The sequence below is a fragment of the Ovis aries genome, chromosome 1 (assembly GCF_016772045.2).
Source record: "Ovis aries strain OAR_USU_Benz2616 breed Rambouillet chromosome 1, ARS-UI_Ramb_v3.0, whole genome shotgun sequence".
Classification (NCBI taxonomy): Eukaryota; Metazoa; Chordata; class Mammalia; order Artiodactyla; family Bovidae; genus Ovis; species Ovis aries.
This window is the reverse complement of record NC_056054.1, coordinates 7,322,037-7,348,826: the sequence shown is the minus strand read 5'-3', so window position 1 is coordinate 7,348,826 and position 26,790 is coordinate 7,322,037. Positions and strand designations below refer to the sequence as shown.

Below are 26,790 nucleotides of genomic sequence, written 5' to 3'. Positions count from 1 at the left end.
TTCTCAGAAGGCAGGTAACGTGGTCTGGTATTCCCATCTCTTTAAGAATTTTCCACAGTTTGTTCATATCCACACAGTCAATGGCTTTAGAATAGTCATGTAGCAGAAGTAGATTTTTTTTTCCGGAATTCCCTTGGTTTTTCTATGATCCACTGGATGTTGGTGATTTGATCTGGTTTCTCCGCCTTTTCTAAATCCAGCTTGTACATCTGGAAGTTTTTGATTCATATACTGTTCAAGCCTAGGTTGAAGGATATTGAGCATTACCCTGATCACATGTGAAATGAGCACGGTTGTCCAGTAGTTTGAACATTCTTTGGCATTGTCTTTCTTTGAGGTTGGAGTGTAAACTGACCTTTTCCAGTCCCGTGGCCCTTGCTGAGTTTTCCAAATTTGCTGGTGCATTGAGTGCAGCACTTCAGCAGCATCAGTTTTAGGATTTGCAATAGCTCGGCTGGAATTCCATCACCTCCAATAGCTTTGTTTACAGTGATTCTTCCTAAGGCCTGCTTGACTTCACAGTGCAAGATGATTTGCTCTAGGTGAGTGAGTACAGCTTTGTGGTTTTCTGATGATTAAGACTTTTCTTATATAATTTTGTGTAGGCTCCTCTGTCTATGGGCTATTCCAGGCAAGAAAAGTGGTGTGGGTTACCATTTCCTACTCCAGGGGATCTTCTGACACCCAAATTAGGAACTGAGTCCATGTCTCTTGTGTCTCCTGCATTCGTAGAATTCTTTACCACTGCACCATCTTGGAAGTCCTGAACATGAACTATATGGTGTAGTAAAGATCCAGAATAATGCGCAGTTCAGTCCCCACACAGAGCCTGCATGGAGGCATGGGCCTGGTCTCTCCTGTCCAAAGTGAAGTGGGCCATGGAGCCTGGCGTTCTCTGAACCCCACTGTCATTGCAAAGAGCTGCCTTGCCCATTGATGATTTAGATAACAGGAAGTTCTATTCCATGAGACAGAGAAAGATTTCTCAAGCAGCCCTTCTGCGGTTGTCCTTAAGGATTCTTCCAGAAGTTTCCATATCAGGCAGCGGTTTGGACAGACTCTCTCCTGAGCAGTGCATGAGGTGTGCAGCATGTAACAGGACCAAACCAGGGAGCCACCATCCCCTCCCTGCTGAGAGAAGGCTGTTTTCGTGATGTTATATGTTTCCCTGGATGTGCTCCGTGTTCACCCATGATGGGGGGAAAGAGTTTGAAGAGTTCCCAGATAAGGTCACATGCAGCAGCTGTTCTGGATAGGGACTGGGGCAGAGGTGACTCCTCAGAGTTCGGTCCAGCCCCAGAGAACACGGTTAGCAGAGAGGTAGGAGGCGACCCAGGGAACGGATAGGCACAGTCTTGCTTTGTCAAATGGATGAAGAACAAGAGAGTGAACTAGAATGCTCCCTATTGGAGCAGCAGGTCAGAAGAGTTTTTCCATATAAGGGGTTAACCGTTCCCTGGGTGAGATCAGAGGTGATGAAACTGAGGCATGGACTTATTCTGTAATGATTAATGTAAGGCGGCACGCTGCCTTCCAATGAGATGCCATTTTGCTTAAGTGACTTGATGATAAGATAAAGATATGGGAACAAGTATAGGTGGCACAGCCCCACCAGAGACAGAGCACCTTCTGGTTTGTGCAGAGATGGCCCTGGGACTGCAGCTTCGGCGGCAGGTGCTGGCTGGACTCCTGCTCTGTCTGTGCGTCGGGCGATGGGCCGAGGCTGGGAAGGTGCTGGTGGTCCCCCTGGATGGCAGCCCCTGGCTCAGCATGCGGGAGGTCGTGCGGGAGCTCCACGCCAGGGGTCACCAAGCAGTGGTTGTTGCTCCGGAAGTGAATATGCACATCAAGGCAGAGGAGTTTTTCACCACGAAAACCTATGGTATTCGCTACACACAGGACAAACTGGATTCCCTCATGAAGACTCAAGTACATCTGGTTTTTGAAAAAGTACATTGGGTAACGCTGTTTTTGAAAACTATGGCATCTTTGAAAAACGCGTCTTTGCTCTTTGAAAGGTCTTGTGAGGGGCTGCTGTATAACAAGGATCTTATCAGGCACCTGAATGCCAGTTCCTTTGATGTGGTTTTAACAGACCCTGTTCACCCCTGCGGGGCAGTGCTGGCTAAGTACCTGTCCATTCCTGCTGTGTTTTTCTTGAGGCAATTTCCATGTGACTTAGATGTTGAGGGCACAGCATGCCCAAATCCTTTTTCTTATGTTCCTCGGTTATTAACAATGAATCCAGACCACATGACATTCTTCCAAAGGGTCAAGAACATGCTCTACGCTCCGGGCCTGAAGTACATTTGCCAGGTTGTTTACACTCCTTTTGCACGTATGGCCTCTGAGCTGCTTCAGAGAGAGGTGTCGCTGGGGGAGATTCTTGCCTCTGGATCCGTGTGGCTGTTCAGAGGAGACCCTGTGATGGACTACCCGCGGCCGATCATGCCCAACATGGTGTTCATTGGGGGCATCAACTGTGGCAACAGGAAACCGTTATCTCAGGTGTGTACTGCTGCTTTTGTTCAGTCAGTGCTCCCAGGGGAGCACAATCTTTGAATTAAAAAATTAAAAAATTTTTTTCACCTCATTGCAACCTAAGACTCTTGTGAAATGGACGGTTCCAATCACTAGACCATCAGGGAATTCCCAAGTGGAACATATTTAAAAAGAACAACTTACTTCCACGTGCTTACTTATCTACTGATCTTTCTAAGATTTCTACCTCTCATTCTCCTTTGGTGAGATCCAGTATTAAAGTGCTCGAGAAGGGTAGTGTAGGTTTGTGGTGGACTTTGAGACAAATGAGAGGCAGGGGTGAAGGTCCATATTAGGTTTGACAAGGAATGGGGTGGCCATGACTGCCCTTTCCAACAGCGTCTGTTGTAATGGTCATGCAGTTTTCTGAATCTAGTAAGAGCCAGGAACTTGAGCTATGAATCCATCCATCATGGGTTTTTTGCTTGAGGGTGTTCAATTGGAGGAGGAGAGAACTGGCAAATTGCACTTATTGCCCTGATACTTCATCGAGGTTTTGTCTTGGAAAGATATTAGATGTGGTCACTGGAGACCTCAACCCCAAAAGGAAGCAGAAGTTTCAGAGAGGTTGAATAAATAGAGTGGAAGGGAGAGAAAACCAAAGATGGAAGTCGGGCTGTCTGTGATCAGAGAAAGGAACAATTGAGCCCAGGTTTCTTGAGATGGAGCTGCGCTGACCAGAATCTGGGGCCTGGGGTAAAGTGGGGGGATGTACAGAGTTGAATGGCATGTGAGATAGGTCCTCAGCATGGGCCACTGAGGGCCTCAAAGGCTAGTGGTGGGGGCTGGAGAGGAGGTCAAACTGAGCTACAAGCACAGTGAAGGTGGCGACAGGGATGCTGAGAACTGAGTCAAAGAGGAAGGGACTGAGCGTATCACGACGCCTACCGCAGCCCAATCACCAGCCCTGCGTTTCTATGGTGTGAGCCATGGCTTTCCTCTTAATTTCAGTGTTGCTTATATTAACCCTGAATTATTGTTGCTGTTGTTCATTTGCCAGGTTGTGTCCAACTGTTTGTGGCCCCATGGACTGTGGCACACCAAGCTTCTCTGTCCTTCACTATCTCCTGGAGTTTGCTCAAACTTATGTCCATGGAGTCAGTGATGCCACTCAACCATCTCATCCTCTGTCTTCCTCCTGCCCTCAGTCTTTCCCAGCATCAGGTCCTTTTCCAATGAGTCAGTTCTTCTCATCAGGTGGCCAAAGTATTGGAGCTTCAGTTTTAGCATCAGTCTTTCCAGTGAATATTCAAGGTTGATTTCTCTTAGGATTGATTATTTTGATTTCTTTGCTGTCCAGGGACTCTATGGAGTCTTCCCCAGCACCACAATTTGAAAGCATCAATTGTTTGGTGCTCAACCTTCTTTATGGTCCAACATTCATGTCTGTACATGGCTGCTGGAAAAACCGTAGCTTTGGCTATATCTACTTTTGTTGGCAAAATGATGGCTCTGCTTTTTAATATGCTGTCTAGTTTTGTGATAGCTTTTCTTCCAAGGAGTAAGCATCTTTTAATTTTGTGGCTATAGTCGCCATCCGCAGTGATTTTGGAGCCCAAGAAAATAAAATCTGCCAGTGTTTCCCCATCTATTTGCCATGAAGTAATGGCATGGGATACCATGATCTTAATGTTTGAATGCTGAGTTCTAAGCCTCCTTTTTCACTCTCCTCTTTCACCCTCATTAAGCGCTTTCATTCTTCTTCATTTTCTGCCATGAGAGTGGTGACATCTGGATATTGGAGGTCGCCCATTTTTCTCTGGGCAATCTTGCTTAAAGCTTGTGATTCAAGCTGTGTGGCATTGATGTACTCTGCATATAAATTAAGTAAGGAGGATGACAATATACAGATTTGACACAATCATTTCCCAATTTTGAACTAGTTTGGTGATCCTTGTCCAGTTCTAAGTGTTGCTTCTAGACCTGCATACAGGTTTCTCAGAAGGCAGGTAACGTGGTCTGGTATTCCCATCTCTTTCAGAATTTTCCACAATTTGTTGTTATCCACACAGTCAATGGCTTTAGAGTAGTCATGTAGCAGAAGTAGTTTTTTATCTGGAATTCCCTTGCTTTTTCTATGATCCACTGGATGTTGGTGATTTGATCTGGTTTCTCCACCTTTTCTAAATCCAGCTTGTACATCTGGAAGTTTTTGATTCATATACTGTTCAAGCCTAGGTTGAAGGATATTGAGCGTTACCCTGATCACATGTGAAATGAGCACGGTTGTCCAGTAGTTTGAACATTCTTTGGCATTGTCTTCCTTTGAGGTTGGAGTGTAAACTGACCTTTTCCAGTCCCGTGGCCCTTGCTGAGTTTTCCAAATTTGCTGGTGCATTGAGTGCAGCACTTCAGCAGCATCAGTTTTAGGATTTGCAATAGCTCGGCTGGAATTCCATCACCTCCAATAGCTTTGTTTACAGTGATTCTTCCTAAGGCCTGCTTGACTTCACAGTGCAAGATGATTTGCTCTAGGTGAGTGAGTACAGCTTTGTGGTTTTCTGATGATTAAGACTTTTCTTATATAGTTTTGTGTAGGCTCCTCTGTCTATGGGCTATTCCAGGCAAGAAAAGTGGTGTGGGTTACCATTTCCTAGTCCAGGGGATCTTCTGATACCCAAATTAGGAACTGAGTCCATGTCTCTTGTGTCTCCTGCATTCGTAGGAGAATTCTTTACCACTGCACCATCTGGGAAGTCCTGAACATGAACTATAAGATGTACTAAAGATCCAGAATAATGCTCAGTTCAGTCCCCACACAGAGCCTGCATGGAGGCATGGGGCTAGTCTCTCCTGTCCAAAATGAAGCGGGCCATGGAGCCTGGGGTCCTCTGAACCCCACTGTCATTACAAAGAGCTGCCTTGCCCATTGATGATTTAGATAACAGGAAGTTCTATTCCACGAGGCAGAGAAAGATTTCTCAAGCAGCCGTTCTGCGATTGTCCTTAAGGATTCTTCCAGAGGTTTCCATATCAGGCAGCTGTTCGGAGAGACTCTCCTGAGCAGTGCATGAGGTGTCCAGTGTGGAACCCGACCAAACCAGTGAGCCACCATCCCCTCCCTGCTGGGAGAAGGCTGTTCACGTGATGTTATATGTTTCCCTGGATGTGCTCCGTGTTCACCCATGATGTGGGGAAAGAGTTTGAAGAGATCCCAGATAAGGTCACATGCAGCAGCTGTTCTGGGTGGGGACTAGGGCAGATGTGACTCCTCAGAGTTCAATCCAGCCCCAGAGAACACGGTTAGCAGAGATGTAGGTGGAGCCCAAGGGAGTGGACTGGCATAGTCTTGCTTTGGGTCTTGGATGAACAAGAGAGGGAGAATGGTCCCGAAACAGAGCAGTAAGTCTTACTTTTTCCAGGAAAGGGGAGTGGTCTTCCTTGGGTGAACACACAAGTGATGAAACACAGGCACGGACTTATTCTGTAAGGATTAAACAGGGCACATTGCCCTCCAATGACATGCCAGTGTTCGCAAGTGACTCAATGACAAGGCAAGGAAACAAATACAGGCCGCCCAGGCCCAGCAGACAGTCAGTTGCTTCTGGTTTGTGTGGAGATGGCCCTGGGACTGCAGCTTCGGAGGCAGGTGCTGGCTGGACTCCTGCTCTGTGTGTGCGTCGGGCGATGGGCCGAGGCTGGGAAGGTGCTGGTGGTCCCCATGGAGGGCAGCCACTGGCTCAGCATGCGGGAGGCCGTGCGGGAGCTCCAAGCCAGGGGTCACCAAGCAGTGGTCGTTGCTCCAGAGGTGAACCTGCACATCAAGGCAGAGGACTTTTTTTTTTACCGTGAAAGTCTATGCTATTCCCTAAACAGAGGATGTGTTTGATTCCATCATGAGGACCCATATTCATGTGTTTTTCCAAAGAGTACATTTTCTTACAATGTTTTGGGAAGCTATGGCAACTTTGCAAAATGTGTCTTTGCTCTTTGCAAGATCTTGTGAAGCACTATTGCATAACAAGGATCTGATCAGAGACCTGAATGCCAGTTCCTTTGATGTGGTTTTAACAGACCCTGTTCACCACTGCAGAGCAGTGCTGGCTAAGTACCTGTCCATTTCTACTGTGTGTTTTTTTCTAATTTCTTCTCTGTGGCTTAGATGTTGAGGGCACAGCATGCCCAAACCCTTTCTCATTTGTTCCTCGGTTGTTAACAAGGAATTCAGATCGCATGACATTCTTCCAAAGGGTCAAGAACATGCTCTACCCTCTGGCCCTGATTTACATTTGCCAGGTTGCTTTCACTTCTTTTGCACGTATGGCCTCTGAGCTTCTTCAGAGAGAGGTGTTGCTGGGGGAGATTCTTGCCTCTGGATCCGTGTGGCTGTTCAGAGGAGACTTTGTGATGGACTACCCGCGGCCGATCATGCCCAACATGGTGTTCATTGGGGGCATCAACTGTGGCAACAGGAAACCATTATCTCAGGTGTGTACTGCTGCCTTTATTCAATCAGTGCTCCCAGTGGAGCACATGTTTTTTTAAAAAGCTTTAATTCGATGTGCTTCATTATATACTGATCTACCTAAAGATTTCCACCTCTCCTCCTCCCAGCAGTCTTTTTGAGCTAAATTTGTTCAGGTGTACCAGTAGTGTAGTAAAGGTTGTGATGGTCTTTGAGAGGAATGAAAGGTAAGGCTGCGGGTCTGTAACAGGATTGACAAGCCATGTGTGATTCAACCGTGATTGTCCTTTTGAAAAGCAACTGTCGTAAAGTTTGTTCAGTTTTTCTTGCTGAGGGAGAACAGAGAACATGAGCCCTGAATTCATCCATCAGGGGTTGAGGGTGTTCAATAGGAGGAAGGAAGATCTGGCAGATTGCATTTGTTGCCCTGATAATTCAGAGTAGTTTTATCCTGGAGGCGATTGATGTGTGGTCACAGACCTAAACCCCCCAAAATCAGAAGTTTTAGAGAAGTGGAATAAATTAATTGCACGTGAGACAATGCCAGGGAGAGAAGTTGGGTTTTCTGTGATTAGAGAGAGAAATAAGTGAGAACACTTCTTCAGAGATGGAGCTGTGCTGATCAGATGTCTTCTGGCCGGGAGTTGTGGTCTGGAGTAAAATGTTGGGGCATACAGAGTTGGATTCCCCACAGAAAGGTCATCAAGGTGGGACATGGAGGTCATTAAAGGCTAATTGTAGGTGCTGGGGAGGAGCTAAAACTGAGCCTATAAACATAGTGAAGGTCTGGACAGTGATGCTAAGAACTGAGTCTCAAAGACGAAGCATTTGTTATGAGGGCTGACCACATTCACAAAGCTCCCCCAGGTCACCACACCCCAAGTTTCCATGGTGGGAGCTATTGTACTCCTAACCGTTTCAGAGTCTGCATATGTTAATCCTGAATATGCAAGCTTAAGTGAAATAGGACTCTTGTGGGCAGGATTTGTTTTTTTATCCAGTGAATCAACCATCTTTTTTGCCCTCTTTTGTCACATGTACTGAATTTATTTTAACTTCCCTGACTTTAGGCCTCTTATAGTTTTTGTATTCTGATTTGTACATCTCTTTTCATCAATGTATTTATTTTTGCACAACTCTAACTTCATTTTTCTTTATTGCTCACACTGCAAAGTTTTATTCTACTTTATTTCCTCTTCATGCAATGCATTTGTCCAATGATGAAACATGTATGTATCTGTGAGATTTGTAAAAAGTGAATGTGAGGAGGTGGTGTTCTTTTTAGTTTTTCTATGTGAGTGTATTTTCTAGGATTAACTGCATTGGTTCAAATCTTCACTCCCATTTTCCTAGCTGCATGACCTTGACTGGGTGAGTGAACCATGAAGAAAGTGAAAGTTGCTCAGTCATGTCCAACTCTTTCTGACCCCATGGACTATACAGTCCATGGGATTCTCCAGGCCAGAGTACTGGTGAGTGGATAGCTGTTCCCTTCTCCAGGGGATCTTCCCAACCCAGGGATTGTCTCCTGTATTGCACGCGGATTCTTTACCGGCTGAGCCACAAAAGGGAAGCCCAGAGTTGACCATTCTGACCTTAATATTGTCACTGTGAGCACTCAAATAGTGTTTATTATCATTACTTAAAATATGCTCAGCAGGAAAAGTTGTGTCATTGGAGGCATTTAGGAAAGTTTCTGCCAAATGAAAGATTACTTACCCTGAAATTCTCAAATGTTATACACGATAAGCATACTCTTACCATTTTTGTTCCAACTAAATTGATTTTACTTTGAGATTTCATCAGTCTTATTTATTTGGTATCTTTTGTCCTTAGAGGTGACTCCTTTAAATGTTTATGGAAAATTTTTCACAAGAGGAAAAATAAAATTTGTAATATTTTTGTTCCTTCTCCTTCATTAGTTTTATGATGGGTTGAAATATTTTATGGGTCCCCTCCAAGAAAGAACTTTTGGATTTGCTCATTCTTTTTACTATTTTTGTTTTCTATTACATTAATTACAGCTTATTGTTTTTGTTGATGATATCATCTTGTTTCCTTTGTTTTACTTTATAGCTGTTTTTCTAATTTCTTGTGTAAGCATTAAGTTCCTTTATGTTTTCTTAATAATGAAGAACTGAAGGTCATGGATAAAACATTCTCCCCATTCCTTAGATTTTGGTATAAATGGCTTTCATTTTCTTTTTTTTTAACTTAAATGCATGTTTTTGATTTCTCTTTTAAGTCAGTGCATTTTTAAAAATTGAGATTGTTTCCTAACTCCCATATTGTTAACATTTGTGGCAGCCATCTTTTTGTTATCTTTTGCAATTATTTTGAATTATAATCAGAGAATGTTTCTGTGGAGTCACTACTTTAAAAAATGTTAATAGGGTCCTTTATAGTCTAGTACAGGATAGTCCAATAGAAATCTAATGCAAGTCCCATATGTAACTGAAAGCTTTTTAGTAGATATATTTAAAAAAGCAAAAAGAGGGTTGAAATTAATTTTAATTATATGTTTTACTGACTCAAATATATAAAAATACTAACCTTTAAACATATACTCAATATAAAAATTTTCAGATACTTATTTGTTTTTGTTTCTTTCAGTTTTATTGAGATATAGTTGACAGGCTTCCCTGGAGGTTCAGATGGTAAAGACTCCTCCTACCATGAAGGAGACCTGAGTTCCCTCTGTGGGTCGGGAAAATCCCTTGGAGAAGGGAATGGCTACCCACTCCAGTATTCTTGCCTGGCGAATTCCATGCACAAAGAAGCCTGGCAGGCTACAGTCCATGGGGTTGCAAAGAGTCAGACATGACTGAACAGCTCACAGTTTCGCTTGTCGCTTTCCTGTAGAAGCTTATGGTGGACAGCAGAATGATTTGACTTACCTAGATCATGAGACGTTTACTAAAACAAATTTAGTGATCACCCATTAGCTCACATAGACACAAAATTAAAGGAGTTAATGTTGTTAATGCTTTCTGGAGTTATTTCTCCACTGATCTCTAGTAACGTATTGGGCACCTACCAACCTGGGGAGTTCATCTTTTAGTGTCCTATCTTTTTGCCTTTTCTTATCGTTCATGGGGTTCTCAAGGCAAGAATACTGAAGTGGTTTGCCATTCCCTTCTCCAGTGGAATACATTCTGTCAGACCTCTCCACCGTGACCTGTCCGTCTTGGGTGGCCCCATATGGCATGGCTTAGTTTCATTGAGTCAGACAAGGCTGTGGTCCACGTGATCCAACTGGCTAGTTGTCTGTAATTGTGGTTTCAGTCTGTCTGCCCTCTGATGCCCTCTCTCAGCGCCTACAGTCTTACCTGAGTTTCTCTTACCTGGGACTTGGGGTATCTCTTCATGGCTGCTCCAGCAAAGCGCAGCTGCCGCCCCTGACCTTGGATGCGGGGTTGCTCCTCGCAGGCGCTCCTGCACCGTTGCAGCCACCTCTCCTGTGCTTAACATTCAGAAAACGAAGATCATGGCATCGTCCCATCACTTCATGGAAAACGGATGGGGAAACAGGGGAAACAGTGGCTTACTTTATTTTGGGGGGGGGGTTCCAAAATCACTGCAGATGGTGATTGCAGTTATGAAATTAAAAGACACTAACTCCTTGGAAGGAAAGTTGTTGCCAAACTAGACAGCATATTAAAAAGCAGAGACATTACTTTGTCAACAAAGGTCCATCTAGTCAAGGCTATGGTTTTTCCAGTAGTTACACATGGATGTGAAAGTTGGACTATAAAGAAAGCTGAGTGCCGAAGAATTGATGCTTTTGAACTGTGGTGTTGGAGAAGACTCTTGAGAGTCTCTTGGACTGGAAGGAGATCCAGCCAGTCCATCCTAAAGGAGATCAGCCCTGGGTGTTCATTGGAAGGACTGATGTTGAAGCTGAAACTCTAATACTTTGGTCACCTGATGAGAACAGCTGACTCATTGGAAAAGACCCTGATTCTGGGGAAGATCGAAGGCAGGAGGAGAAGGGGATGACAGAGGATGAAATGGTTGGATGGCATCACTGACTCAATGGACATGGGCTTGGGTAGACTCCGGGAGTTGGTGATGGATAGGGAGGCCTGGCGTGCTGTGGTTCATGGGGTCGCAAAGAGTCGGACACAACTGAGCGACTGAACTGATACTGAATGTTGTTAATTACATCCCTAGTGTTTATTTCTCGTATAGCTCTACGTTTGTACCCTGAGACTGTCTGCATGCAATCCTCCTCCTCGCGTCTCCTGCCGCTCGTAGCCACAAATCTGGTTTCTCTTTCTATGAGCTTGCTTTTGTAGCATGTTTGGCCTGCAGCACTGTGTTTCCTCCTGTTAAGCAGCTTAGTGTTTCAGTACTTTGATCCACTTCAAAATAATCACCACAATAAATTCAGGTGTGATATTCATCATCGAAGTGTATTACATAACTATTGACTGTATTTCTCACACTCCTTTCATACCTGTGACATTTATTTTGCAGCTGAAAGTTTGTATTTTAATCCCCCTCAGCCTTCTCTCTCCTTCCCTCACTCTCCTGCTTTTTGTCAACTACCTGTTTGTTCTCTATGAGTCTGTTTCTGTTCACTTGCTTTGCCTTTTATTTTTTGTATATAAGTGAAATCATGCAGTATTTGTCTTTCCCTGACTTATTTCAGTGAGCCTGATACCCTCTGGGTCCATTCATGTCGTCACAAATGACAGGATTCCTTTCTTTCTTATGGCTGAGCAATACTCGGTAGCCAATATTCTCGACTGTAGTAAACAAGGCTGCAATGAACATAGGGGTGTCTATATGTTTTCTAATTAATGTGTTTTGGGGTATTCTTTTGGTTAAATACCCAGGAGTGGAATTGCTGGATGATATGACAGTTTTATTTTTAACTTTTTAAGAAACTCCATACTGTTTCTATAGTGACTGCAACAATTTACATTGCCCACAACAGTGCTCTAGAGTTCCCCTTTCTCTACATCCTCGCCAACCTTTGTTATTTACTGTCTTTTTGATAATAGCCATGCTGACAGGTGTGAGGTGATAGTTCATTGTTGTTTGATTTGCATTTCTCTGGTGATTAGTGATGTTGAGCATCTTTGCACGTGCCTATTGGCCCTTTGTATGTCTTCTCTGGAAAAATGTCTCTTGAAGTCTCAGTCCATTTTTAAGCATGTTATTATTATTATTTTTTGGTTTATACTGGCTTGTATGATTTCTTTGTGTCTTTTGGATATTAACCTATTATCAGATATATTATTTGCAAATGTCTTCTTCCATTCCGAAAGTCACCTTTCCCTTTTGTTTGTAATTTTCTTTGCTGTTCAAAAGATTTTAGTTTGATAAAGTCCCATTTGTTTATTTTACTTTTCTCTCTCTTGTCTGAGGAATCATATCCCCCCAAAATGTAATAGTAATATTATTAATATTAATAGTAATATTAAAAAAAGTTAAAAAGGTTACTGTCTTATGTCTTCTACCCGAAGTTTTGTGGCTTTAGGTCTTTAATCTATGTTGAATTCATTTTTGTTAATAGTGTGAGAGAGCAATCCAGGTTGATTCTTTTGCGTGTGGCTGCCCAGTTTTCCCAATACCATTTACTGAAGAGGCTATCTTTCCCCCATCGTATATTATCACCTCCTTTGTTGTAGATCAGCTGCAATATAGGTCTGAAGTTACTTCTGCTCTATGTTCTGGTCCACTGATGTATGTGTCTGTCTCTGTGTCAGCACCTCACTGCTTGGATCACTGTAGTTTTGTAGCATAGTTTTAAACCAGGAAGCATGATTCCTTCATTTTGACTCTTTTTAAAAAAACTGAAATGTAGTTAATTTACAACGTCGTGTTAGTTTCTGTCATACAGCAAAGTTATTCAGATATATATTCGTTTTCATTACAGATTAATACAAGGTATTGAATATAGGTCCCTTTGCTATACTTAGGAACTTGCTATTTGTCTCTTGTATGTACAGTGATGTGTAGCTGTTAATCCCAAGCTCCTAATTTAACTCTCCCCTCTCTTTCCCTTTTGGTAATGAAAAATTTCTTTTCTATGTCAGTGAGTCTGTTTCTCTTGAAAAATGAGTTCATTTGTATCATTTTTTAGATTCCACGTATAAGTGATACCACACGACATGTGTCTTTATCTGATTGTCTCACTTAGTATGGTAATCTCTAAGCCCCATCCCTGTTGCTGCTCCAGTTCTGTTCTTTTTTCTCAAGATTTTTTTGGTTACTCAGTCTTTTATGCTTCCATAAAAATTTTAGAATTATTTTTTCTTGTTCTTTGAAAAATGCCATTGGTATTTTGATAGATACTGTGTTGAATCTGTAGCTTGCCTTGGGTAGTATGGTCATTTTAATAATGTTAGTTCTTTCTATCCATGTATCCACAGTGTATCTTTCTATTTGTTTGTGTCAGCTTCAATTTCTTTCATCAGTGTCTTATAGTTCCCGGAGTATAGGTCTTTAACCTTCTTAGATTTATTCCTAGGTGTTACATTCTTTTTGATATGATTGAAAATAGAATGGTAATATTATTAACAATTTCTTTTCCTGATAGCTCATTGTCAGTGTATAGAAATGCAATAGATTTCTGTATAATAATTTTGTAGGCCTTAATATTACTGAATTCACTGATGAGTTCTAATAGTTTTTGGTGGTGATTTTAAGATTTTCTATGTGTAGTATTGTGTAATCTGTGAAAAGTGACAATATTACTTTATTCTGTCAACACCAATCCCAGAGCTTGTGTCATCCTGCTGTGCCGGGGTCCAGCCCCGGTGATTCCAGGGTAATTCAAAGCGGGGATGGAGTCAGAGTCCTAGGAATTAATTGCTTAATTAAAGATATGGAGGGAGATTAGAAAGAAATAGTGTAGTAGGAAAATACTAGTGGAGAAAAAGAAGCTGAATAACTTGGTTTACGTGGAAAACCAATAAAACTCCAAGACAAGGAATTTGCACCATCTATGTAGGCCACCAGCACCCACTTGAATAGCGGAGGGTGCCCCGCCTTGGGCTCCCTCTTGCGTGGGTCTTAGAAGCCAGGGCAAGTAAATAGACATGGCGAGCCTCCGCACTCCGATAGGAATTCAGCCAGAAAAAAAGAGAACGAGAAAAGACCACATGGGGAAACCAGTCTTTCCAGGAACTGGTTCGTTTTCTTCATTTTTCAGGTTCACTTATATACTTTTTGTTATATATAGGGATGAATACAGAGTCACGTGGGGTCAGCAGACCTGACCTTTATCAAAATCAGGTGCTTCATATAAAAGTATACAGAGGTCTTAGTGGTTTTACATCATGTTCTGGACATGAGGCCTGCTGACATTTTATGATCCTTTCTTTTCTGATAACGGTCAGTCAACCAGAAACTTATTTTCCAGGGGTGATTTTTCTTAAACCAGGCACCACCCTCTGAAGGTACCAGATAAATTTGCATTCCTGTAGGGTGAGGGTGTTGTGGGTTACAATTAAGAAAGGAATTTACTTAGCCTAAGGTTTAACATGATTAATCTTAAAGGTTAATACTTATTTCTCCTATATGTTAGTTATATTCATTATAAGGGCAGGGAATATGGAGATTTAGCAGCAAACACTGGCCCAATAAATGAAAAACCCTTCACCAACATGATTTTTATCTTTAAAAAAACCCAGTGCTAACTAAGACTTTCAAAATACTCCAAACTCTCTGTGCTGTGTATAGTTGAGAGGTTATAAACAATCATGTACAGAGTAGCCAGAGTGTGGATAATCCTGTCACACAAGCTAGTCTGCCAGCAGAGAGGTTTGACCCGAGACACCATTGTATCACCCAGGAACTTTTATTAACTGGAGCCATAGGTTAACTCCTTCTCTGAGAGAAATGGTGGGGGACGGCGCCCCGTAAATCGGAGGTGTAGGTGAGAGCATAAAGCAGTAAAGTAGGCAGACTCTGGTTTTGCGGGTAGATGCTCAGGAAGAAGGGGTTTCCTGAGGCTCGATCCCGCCTTTGCATATGCCGAAGCCTCCTTCCTCACGACCTTTGCCATGGGCGGAGTTCCTCACTCTGGGTCCTGGCACTGCTGGAGGGTAGGTGAGGCCCAGGAGCTCTGGTAGGCAATTCTAGGTCCCAGGTGGCTGAGAGCTCAGGGGATTCTAAGGTAGCTGGTCACTAGTGGATGGGTCTGCGTCTCTACTCAACCAGCCCTTTTACATGAGGCATCCTTGTACTGGTGTTGACAGGGTGATGGGTGGGGCTGGGTCCTGATACTAATGATTTCAAAATGGCACTAGCCAGCACAGTGTCACTGTTAGAGCTGAGCTCCCCCCAAACAGTTGGTGCCCGTATTTATACCTCAGAATGATCTCTGTCTCCTGCCTCTCTGGGAGACTGTTTAAGTTCAGCAGGTGGGTCTAACCAGGCTCCTTTCTGACTGCTGCTTCTTCCCTGGTCCCTAGAGTATGTGAGATTTTGTGTGCACACTTTGAGTGGAGTCTCTATATCCTACAGCCCCTGGCTTCCTGAAAGTAAGCCCCACTGGCCTTCCAAGCCCACCATTCTGGAAGCCCTTCTTCCCATTTCGGGACCCCCAGGCTAGGAAGCCCAATGTGGGCGCATATCCCTCACACCTGAGGGAGAACCTCTGCAATAAAATTAACTCCCAATTGTGGATCGTCCACCCTGGGGTGTGGGTCTTGATTATACCATGTCTTCAGTTCAGTTCAGTCGCTTAGTTGTGTCCGACTCTTTGTGACACCAGGGACTGCAGCACGCCAGGCCTCCCTGTCCATCACCAGCCCCTGGAGTTTACCCAAACTTGTGTCCATTGAGTCAGTGATGCCATTCAGCCATCTCATCCTCCGTCATCCCCTTCTCCTCCTGCCTTCAATCTTGCCCAGCATCAGGATCTTTTTCAATGAGTCAGCTCTTGGCATCAGGTGGCCAAAGTATTAGAGTTTCAGCTTCAACATCAGTCCTTCCAATGAATACCCAGGACTAATCTCCTTTAGGATGCATTGGTTGGATCTCCTTGCAGTCCAAGGGACTCTCAAGAGTCTTCTCCAACACCACACTTCAAAAGCATCAATTCTTCGGCCCTCAGCTTTCTTTATAGTCCAACTCTTACAACCATACATGGCTACTGGAAAGACCATAGCCTTGACTAGATAGACCTTTGTTGACAAAGTAATGTTTCTGCTTTTTAATATGCTGTCCAAGTTGGTCATAACTTTCCTTCCAAGGAGTAAGCATCTTTTAATTTCATGGCTGTAATACCATCTGCAGTGATTTTGGAGCCCAGAAAAATAAAGTCAGCCACTGTTTCCCCATCTATTTGCCATGAAGTGAAAGTGAAAATCTCTCGGTTGTGTCCAACTCTTTGCAATGCCATGGACTATACAGTCCATGGAATTCTCGAGCCCAGAATACTGAGTGGGTAGCCTTTCCCTTCTTCAGGGGATCTTCCCAACCCAGGGATCAAATCCAGGTGTCCTGCATTGCAGGCGGATTCTTTACCAGCTGAGCCAGCAGGGAAGCCCAAGAATACTGTAGTGGGTAGCCTATCCCTTCTCCAGTGGATCTTCTGAACCCAGGAATCAAACCAGAGTCTCTACAAATCTTCTTGTGGTTCCTTCTTTATATAGTTAGTTGTGGAAGATCTTTTTAGCTAGTCTTTGGTGTTTCACATCAGTATTTGCTCTGTAAGTTGTAATATTGGTGAGCCTGTTAGAGCAAGTGAACCTAAGGTCTTCCCAGTCCAACATCTTGGCCAGTTTCCTCAATATAAAATTTTTCTGGGTGGGGACTGGGACAGAGTGACTTCTGAGAGTTCAGTCCAGGCCTGTAGAGCGTGATTAGCAGAGAGGCAGAAGTTGATCAAAGGGACTGTGCCCATGAAGCCTTGCTTTGGGAATTGGATGACAGATATTTCAGTACCTAGAATGTTTCCTACCAGGAGCAGCAGAGTCAGAGGAGATTTTCCAAGATGATGGAGGAAGGGACTTTCCCGGGGTGAAATCGGAGGCAATGAAACCCAGGCATGGACTTATCTTGTAATGATTAATGTAGAGATGGCAAACTGCCCTCCAATGCCACGCCATTTTGCTTAAGTGACCTGATGATAAGATAAAGGGATCAAACATGGGTGGCATAGCTTGGCCAGAGACTCAGTAGCTTCTGGTTTGTGTGGAGGTGGCCCTGGGACTGCAGCTTCCATGGCAGATGCTGGCTGGACTCCTGCTCTGTCTGAGCATCAAGTGATGGACCCAGTCTGAGAATATGCTGGTGGTCCCCATGCAGGGCAGCCACTCACTTAGCATGCAGGGAGGCCATTAAAGAGCTCCAGGCCCAAGGCCACCGAGCAGTGGCTGTTCCTCTGCAGGTGAATATACACACCCAGGCAGAGCACTTTTTCACCAGGAAAATCTATGCAATTCCTGACACACAGGAAGAATATGATTCTATCATGAGGGGTCATATTCATCTGCTTTTTGAAACACGATGTTTGCTAGCACTGTTTCTGGGAGCTATGGTGTCTGTAACGACTGTTTGTTTGCTCTCGGTAAGGTCTTTTGAGGGATTGTTATATTCCAAGGACCTGATCAGGCACGCGAATGCCAGTCCCTTTGATGCAGTTTTAAGGGACCTTACGTACCGCAGCGGGGCTGTCTTGCCAAATCCTGTTCACAGCAACAACTGTTCCGCTGTATCCCACTTGCGCAATGTTTGTTGAACCCGCGGTAGGCAAGGCGCCAGCTAAGAGGCTGGAATAAGACTCAAGGAGCCGTGGAAACTGCAGGCGCATTTCTTCTCTTCTGGCTGGCACAGCAGCCGTAGCAGGAGACACGCTATATTCTCTTCTCTCGTGGCTGATCCAACGGACACAGCCGTGAGGTAGTAGTAATGCCGTAGCTCTTTAGGTGGAACTCAGTCAGGCACACTGCATGAAGTAGCCCGGGACCAAGCAAGTACCTCCTGAGGCGCATGAGCAGCGCTAGACAAGTCGCTCAGCTGTTCAGTTCAGTTCACTTGCTCAGCTGTTCAGTTCAGTTCACTCGCTCAGCCGTGTCCGACTCTTTGTGACCCCACAGACTGCAGCAGGCCAGGCCTCCTTGTCCATCACCAACTCCCGGAGCTTACTCAAACTCGTGTCCATCAGGTCAGTGATGCCATCCAACCATCTCATGCTCTGTCACCCCCATCTCCTCCTGCCCTCAATCTTTTCCAGCATCAGGGTCTTTTTCAATGAATCAGTTCTTCACATCAGGTGGCCAAAGTATTGGAGTTTCAGCTTCAACATCAGTCCTTCCTGAACTGGTTGATTAGCTGTCTTCCTCGCAGAGGCTGGCTAAGTACCCATTGATTTCTGCTGTGTTTATTTATTTATTGTGTTCCCTCTGTGTGGCTTAGATTTCGAGGGCATGCTGCTGGGAGTTCCCAAGTGAAACATACTTTTCATAAATGTCTTACTTCCAGGTGCTTAATATATATTGATCTTTCTATAAGTTCCTACCTCATATTCTCCTTCTAACAGCCTCTATTGTGGTGGATCGTTTAAGTGCCTGCAGCAGTGTAGTAAAGGTCCTGATGGTCTTTGAGAGGAGTGACAGTCAGGGATGAGGGTCTGCAACAGGACTGATAAGTGATCCTGTTTGTTATTCTACTGTGATTGCCCCTTTGTGAAGGCACTGTTGTAACCATTGTCCGATTTTCTCCAGCTGAGTAGGAGCATGTCTGTTGAGCTGAGAATCCATCCATCAGGAGTTTTTGCCTGAGGGTGTTCCATAGAAGGAGGAAAGAATAGCAGATGGCATTTGTTGAACTGATAGTGGTTTTGTCTTGGAAAGGACTGTGGTTGCAGGAAACCTAAACACCATAAGGAATCTGAAATTTCAGAGAGGTAGAGTAAGTGGAAGTGAGATAATACTGGAAAGAGAAGTTGGGGTCTCCGTGATCAGAGAAAGGAATAATTGAGCCCAACTTCTCAGAGATGGAGCTGTGCTAACCAGGACTTGGTGTCTGGAGTAAAATGGGGTGATGTACGGGGTTGGATTGGGTGTCACGTAGGTCTTCAAGGTGGGACACTGAGGTCATCCAAAGGTAGTGGTGGGGGCTGGAAGGAGGTAAACTGAGACTATGGATGCAGTGAAGGTGGGGGCAGTGATGCTGAGAACTGAGTCTCAGAGTGGAAAGATTTGACCACAGCACCAAATCTGCCCCAGCCCTGACCACTCCACCCCAAGTTTCCATGATGCGAACTACGGCTTTCCTCACTGTTTCACAGTCTTCTCATGTTAACTCTGGATATTTGGGTTTAATTGAAATAGGACTCTTGGGGGCAGGATTTGTTTCCTAATCCACTGAGTTAGCTGTTTGTTTTTTTTTTTGTTTGTTTGTTTTTGCTGACTTGTGTCTCATGTACTTAATTTATATTAACTTCCATGACTTTAGGTCTCATAGCTTTTGTATTCAATTGTGGGAGATCTTTTTATTGCTTATTCAACTTCATTACTGGTAATTGGTTTGTTAATATTTTCTATTTCTTCCTGGTTCAGTCTTGGGATGTAGTCCTTTTCTAAGAATCTGTCCATGTCTTCTAATTTTTCACTTTATTGGCATATAACTGTTCACAGTAATCTCTTATGATCCTTTATATGTTTTGTGTGTTTGTTGGGACTTCATCTTTCTCATTTTGGCTTTTATTTACCTGGACTTCCTTTCTTCTTGATGATTCTGACTGAAAGTTTATCAATTTTATTTTTCTCAAAGAATTAGTTCTTTGTGTCATTGATCTTTTAAATTTCTGGCTTAAGCTTTATGATTTTTTTTTCTTTATATTACTTCTGGATTTTGGTTATTCTTTTTAGTTACTTTGGGTGTAATTTTAGGTTATTTCAGATCTTTCTTATTTCATGAGCTATGCTTGTATGGCTAAAAACGTTCCTTTTAGAACTACTTTTACTGTTTCCCATAGATTTTGGATTGTCATATTTTCATTTTTATTTGTCTTGAGGTATTTGTTTAATTTCTTCAATGACCCATTGACTGTAACACATTGTTTTGCCTCCATGTGTTTTTGAAGCTTTTTTTTTTCTAGTTCAGTTTTAGTTTCATGACATCATGGTTGGAAAAGGTGTTTGATATGATTTCAGTATTCTTAAGTTTAGTAACACTTGATTTGTGTGATTTATCAAGACAGATATACCATGTACACTTGAAAAGAATGTGTATTTTGCTGCTCTTGGATGGAATGTCTTGTGTATATCTATTCAGCCAGGCTGGTCTAATGTGTTGTTTAGGACCAGTGTTTCCGTATTGGTTTTCTGTCTGAATGCTGTGTCCATTGATGTATGTGAGATTTTAAATCACCCCAATATTGTTGCTTACTGTCATCTTGTCTTTTTATGTCTGCTAATACTTGCTATTTGTATTTAAGTGCTCCTATGTTGGGGCCAGATATGTCTTCATATATATCTAATGGTGGCCCACTGGTAGGTTAATCTGGGTCCTGGAGTCCCTGTCTGTAGAGCCCAAGTTTCCTGGAGCTGGTGTCAGTCTGCTGGAGGGTGGGGTGAGGTCCAGGGGTGTCCTGGGCTCGTGCTGGTGCACTGGTAGGTAAGTCCAGCTCCTTGGCACTATGGTGCACAGGGCCTGGTCCTGGGCCTTCTGGTGGATGGGGCCAGGTCCCAGGTGGCCTGTTCTCAGAGGGTTAATGCAGCTGCCCTACTAGTGGATGACTCTGTGTCTCCACTCAACTAGCTACTTGACCTGGAGTATCCTAGTACTAGTGCTGACTAACTGATGGGTGAGGCTGCGTCCCAATGTTAATAACGTAGAGGGATGATCCAAACAGCACTTGCTGGCACAGTATCATTGTGGAAGAATGAAGCTCTCCAGAATTGCCGCTGCTCATGTCTATATCCCAAGATGATCTCTGTTTGTCTTTTGCCTTTCTGGAAGGTTCTTCAATATCAGCAGGTGGGCCTGACCCAGGTTCCTTTAGATTACGTCTTCCCTACATCCTAAAGTGTGTGAGATTTTGTGTGTACCCTTTGAGAGTGGTGGAGAAGGAAATAGCAACCCACTCCAGTACTCTTGCCTGGAGAGTCCCATGGATGGAGGAGCCTGGTAGCCTGCAGTCCATGGGGTTGCAAAGGGTCGGACACAACTGAGCGACTTCACTTCACTCGCTTCACTCACTTCATACTTTATCACTGGAGAAGGAAATGGCAACCCACTCCATTGTTCTTGCCTGGAGAGCCCATGGACAGAGGGGCCTGGCTGGCCGTGGTCCATGGGGTTGCAGAGAGTTGGACATGACTGAAGTGACTAAGCGTGCATGCATTTGAGAGTGGAGACTCTATGCCCTATGGCTCCTGGCTCTCCTAAAAGGAAGCCCCGCTGACCTTCCCAACCCAACATTCTGGAAGCTCCTCTTCCTGGTTCTGGACCCTCATGCTGGGACCCCAATGTGGGGTCATATCCCTCACTTCTTAGGGAGAAGGTCTGCAGTTGTAATTATCCCACATTTGTGGACTGTTTGCCCAGGGGTATGGGTCTTGATTATACCATGTCTCCACCTCTCTTACACATCTTGTTGTCATTCCATCTTTACATATTTAGTTGTGAAAGATTCTTCAGCTAGTCTTCAGGTCTTTCTCATCAATGCTTATCCTGTAAATTGTAACATTGGTGTGCCTGAGGGAGGAAGTGATCTCAAGGTCTCCCCAGTCTGATATCTTGGCCACTTCTCTCAGTGTAAATTAATTAATGAGATACTTTACATTTTAAAATTTCATACAAAGTCTTCAGAATCTGGTGTATAGTTTAACTTACAGACTTATCAATTTATACTCTACATATTTCAAGTGCTCAATAGTCACGTGTAGCTAGTGGCTACAATAATAGCATATGATCAACATTTGTAAACATTACGGAGATAAACCAAAAGATGTATATTTTCATTTTTTGTTAGAAAACCCAACATCCCTAATTCTGAAAATGATGTCTTAAAATATTTCTTAATTTAACTGAATTTTTTCAATTTATGTTTAGAATTTTTTATAGTTTTCACTTTAAAAATATGGCTACTAGATTGGCACACAAAGTTTTGACCATTGTGTTTTATTCATAAAGTTTGCCTGTCCAAAATATTTAATTGTGGCACAATACCCCAGCATGATTTACTATCTTGACCATCGTATGTGTACAGTTTAATAGTGTTAATTATACACACAGTGCAGCCAATCTCCAGAATGCTTCATTATGAACAACTGAAACTCTGTACCCCTTAAATATTTCCCCATTTCCCTCACTCTGTAGTTCTTGGGAACCACCATTTTACTTTCTGTCTCTATGAATCTGAGTACTCTAGGTTCCTCATATTAGTAGAATCATACAGTGTTTTTCTCTTCAATACTTAGTATTTCACTTAGCAGGCTGGCCTCTGGGTTTATTCGTGTTGTGTATATGTTGTTCAAATTTCCTTTCTTTTTTAGACGGAATAATAATCCATTGTATAGACAAACCACAGTTTGCTTATCTATCTGTTCATCTGCCAGTGAACATGGGTTGCTTTCATCTTCTGGGTATTGTGAATAATGCTGCTATGAACATGGCTGTACAAATACGTCTTTGAGACTCTGCTTTCAATTCTTTTGGGTATATACCCACAAGTGCAATGATTGGATCATCTGTTGTTTTTTTTTTTTTTTTCAATTTTTTGAGGAACTTTCATCCTGTTTTCCACAGCGGCTACACCATTTTATATTTTCAGCAACAGTACCTGAGGGGTTCAGTTTCTTCACATCCTCTCCAAGGCTTGTTATCTTTCTTCTTTCTTTTATTTTTATGATAGCTATCCTAATGGGTGTGACCCGACATCTTGTTGAAGTTTTGATTTTCATTTCCCTAATGATTAATGCTGTTGAGCATCTTTCATTGCTCATTGGTCATTTGCACATATGACCCATGTCTAAGTCCTTTGTCCTTTTTTGAGTCAGGTCTTCTGTTGTTGACTTATAGGCGTTCTCTGTATGTTCTGGATATTAATCCCTTATCAGATATATTTCGTGTCCGACTCTTTGCGACCCCATAGACTATATAGTCCATGGAATTCTCCAGGCCAGAATACTGGAGTGGGTAGTTTTTCGCTTCTCCAAGGGATCTTCCCAACCCAGGGATCAAACATAAATATTTTCTTCCATTCTATGGTTTGCCTTTTTACTCTGTTGATAATATCTTTTGATGCACACACTTAAAATTTTTTCATGAAGTCTAATTTGTTAACTTTTCATTAACTATGCTTTGGTGTAATTTTCAAGAAATCTTCGTGAAATGCAAGAGGTTTATTGGTTTAGGTCTTACATTTATGTCTTTGATCCAAACTGAGCCGAACTTTTATATGGCATTTGTAAGAGTCCAAATTCATTGTCTACATTTGGACATTCAGTTTTCCCGGCACCATTTGCTGAAAGGACTGTCCCTTTTGAATATTCTTTGCACCCTTGCAAAAAATAACTTGACCATATATGTGAAGTCTATCTTTTTTAATTTGAAAAATTTATTTAAAAGTTGTGTGGCAAATATGTATGGGAATATTGATATGATAGGAGCTACTCCTATCAGAAGCCAGAAATGCTTTTTGTTCTTGTTGTTTAGAGCTAAGTTGTGTCTGACTCTTGTTGTTTAGAGCTAAGTGTGTCTAAGTTGTGTCTACTCAAAGGACTGTAGCCCACCAGACTTCTCTGTCCATGGCATTTCCCAGGCAAGAATACTGGAGTGGGTAGCCATTCCCTTCTCCAGGGGATCTTCCTGAGCCTAGGAACCTGAGTCTCTGCATTGCAGGTAGATTCTTTACCATCGGAGCTACCAGAGAAATGCTTTCAGGTGAATTAAAAAATATATATATATATATATTTTTTGTTCATAATACAAATCCTGGTGACATTTTGCTTGATCTGCCATTACATCTATAGCTTAATTTGGGGGCAAAATCAAGAATGTCAGAGTGTTAAATCTCCCTATGCATGAGGCTGTATGCATCTTCAGTTATTTTATTCTAGTCTAGATGTATATTTCTAACTGTAGCAGAGAAAACACCACACCCCTTGCCAATCCCGTAAGTGCACCGTGTACCCTCACTTGGTTCATAGTATCCATGTAGGTTGAGTGCCAAACACGGGGCAGCTGATCACAGTGAGAGAAGCCAGAAAGTTGTCCCGTAACCTTTATGACATGCAGTTAAGAGCCAGACAATTAACAGGGGTCACTGAGTTCTTAGTGAGTCAGTTCTTATCAGGTGGCCAAAGTATTGGAGTTTCAGCTTCAACATCAGTCCTTCCAGTGAACACCCAGGACTGATCTCCTTTAGGCTGGACTGGTTGGATTTCCTTGCAGACTCTCAAGAGTCTTCTCCAACATCAGAGTTCAAAAGCATCAATTCTGTGCTCAGCTTTCTTTATAGTCCAACTCTCACATCAATACATGACCACTGGAAAAACCATAGCCTTGACTAGATGGACCTTGGTTGACAAAGTAATGTGTCTGCTTTTTAAAATGCTGTCTAGGTTGGTCATAACTTTCCTTCCTAGGAGTAAGTGTCTTTTAATTTCATGGCTGCAGTCACCATCTGCAGTGATTTTGGAGCCCCCCAAAATAGAGTCTGTTTTCACTGTTTCCCCATCCATTTGCCATGAAGTGATGGGACCAGATGCCATGATCTTAGTTTTCTGAATGTTGAGCTTTAAAGCCAACTTTTTCACTCTCGTCTTTCACTTTCATCAAGAGGCTCTTTAGTTCTTCACTTTCTGCTATAAGGGTGGTGTCATCTGCATATCTGTGGTTATTGATATTTCTCCCAGCAACCTAGATTCTAGCTTGTGCTTCCTCCAGTCCAGGTCTTGGTGGAGAGTTCTGACAAAATATCATCCACTGGAGAAGGGAATGCAAACCACTTCAGTATTCTTGCCTTGAGAACCCCATGAACAGTATGAAAAGGCAAAATGATAGGACACTGAAAGATGAACTCCACAGGTCAGTAGGCACCCAATATGCTACTGGAGATCAGTGGAGAAATAACTCCAGAAAGAATGAAGGGATGGAGCCAAAGCAAAAACAATACCCAGCTGTGGATGTGACTGCTGATAGAAGCAAGGTCCAATGCTGTAAAGAGCAATATTGCATAGGAACCTGGAATGTTCAGTTCAGCTCAGTTTAGTCACTCAGTTGTGTCCAAATCTTTGCAACCCCATGAACTGCAGCACACCAGGCCTCCCTGTCCATCACCAACTCCCAGAGTCCACCCAAACCCATGTCCATCGAGTCAGTGATGCCATCCAACCATCTCATCCTCTGTCATCCCCTTCTCATTCTGCCTTCAAACTTTCCCAGCATCAGGGTTTTTTCCAGTGAGTCAGCTCTTCGCATCAGGTGGCCAAAGTATTGGAGTTTCAGCTTCAACATCAGTCCTTCAGTCCTACCAAAGAATACCCAGGACTGATCTCCTTTAGGATTGACTGGTTGGATCTCCTTGCAGTCCAAGGGACTCTCAAGAGTCTTCTCCAACACCACAGTTCAAAAGCATCAATTCAGGAAACCAGAATTTAAAGAGACACATGTACTCCAATGTTCATCGCAGCACTGTTTATAATAGTCAGGACATGGAAACAACCTAGATGTCCATCAGCAGATGAATGGATAAGAAAGCTGTGGTACATATACACAATGGAGTATTACTCAGCCATTAAAAAGAATACATTTGAATCAGTTCTGTTGAGATGGATGAAACTGGAGCCGATTATAACTGGAGCCAGAGTGAAGTAAGCCAGAAAGAAAAACACCAATACAGTATACTAACACATATATATGGAATTTAGAAAGATGGCAATGATGACCCTGTATGCAAGACAACAAAAAAGACACAGATGTGTATAGCGGACTTTTGGACTCAGAGGGAGAGGGAGAGGGTGGGATGATTTGGGAGAATGGCATTGAAACATGTATACTATCATGTAAGAATCGAATCACCAGTCTATGTCTGATGCAGGATACAGCATGCTTGGTGCTGGTGCACGGGGATGACACAGAGGGATGTTGTGGGGAGGGAGGTGGGAGGGGGTTCATGTTTGGGATACAAAGGGATGGTGTGTCCACCCACAAAAAATAAATAAATAAATAAACTGTAGTGTTGTGGGGAAAAAAAAAGCATCAATTCTTGGGTGGCCTTACACGGCATAGCTTAGTTTTCACTGAGTTAGACAAGGCTGTGGTCCATGTGATTAGATTGGAGATAATCTCGAGAAGCGATTCTCCATGTCCCCCACCTCCAAGGTAAGGAGCAGCGGCTGGACTTTGCTGGAGCAGCCATGAAGAGACACCCCATGTCCAAGTTAAGAGATACCCCAATAAGATGGTAGGCACTGAGAGAGGGCATCAGCGGGCAGACAGACTGAAACCACAATCACAGAAACTAACCAATCTAATCACTGACACTTTAGATAACAGCAATTCTAATTCCATGAAGTGCAAATAAAATTAACCAACTCTTTAGCTCTCTTCCTCAAGGATCCCTCCAGATATTTGGATGTTTGACAGCTGTCCCAATAGACTTTTCCCTGAACATTGCAAGAGGTGTCTCAGTGTTGAACAGGAAAAAATGGACAGCGAGCGTCCCCTATTCGCTAAGAGAAAGCTGTCATAGCAATGTCATGTATTAATATCTCCCTGGAGGTGTTCTGAGTTCACCCATGAATAGGGAGAAAGAGTTTAAAGAGTTCTCAGATAAGGTCACATTCAGCAGAGGTTCTGGGTGGTGGCTGGGGCAGAGGTGACTCCTCAGCATTCAGTCCAGCCCCAGAGAACACGGTTAGCAGAGA

General features: G+C 43.1%; 4 protein-coding genes and 1 pseudogene across 4 annotated transcripts in view; all 5 read left to right on the top strand.

Annotated features, from left to right (window-relative positions):
• The window catches only part of UGT1A6 (UDP glucuronosyltransferase 1 family, polypeptide A6), a 159,093-nt gene that overhangs the window by 65,164 nt on the left and 67,139 nt on the right, over positions 1-26,790 (top strand).
• Positions 1-26,790, top strand: part of UGT1A3 (UDP glucuronosyltransferase 1 family, polypeptide A3) — a 128,937-nt gene that overhangs the window by 35,008 nt on the left and 67,139 nt on the right.
• UGT1A9 (UDP glucuronosyltransferase 1 family, polypeptide A9) overlaps positions 1-26,790 on the top strand; it is a 171,174-nt gene that overhangs the window by 77,246 nt on the left and 67,138 nt on the right.
• On the top strand, positions 1,620-26,119 carry LOC132659766 (UDP-glucuronosyltransferase 1A3-like). Its single transcript, XM_060415150.1, has one exon. The coding sequence runs from the start codon at positions 1,645-1,647 to the stop codon at positions 2,560-2,562; it is 918 nt and encodes a 305-aa protein (XP_060271133.1). The 5' UTR covers positions 1,620-1,644; the 3' UTR covers positions 2,563-26,119.
• On the top strand, positions 6,088-26,119 carry LOC132659749 (UDP-glucuronosyltransferase 1A3-like; annotated as a pseudogene).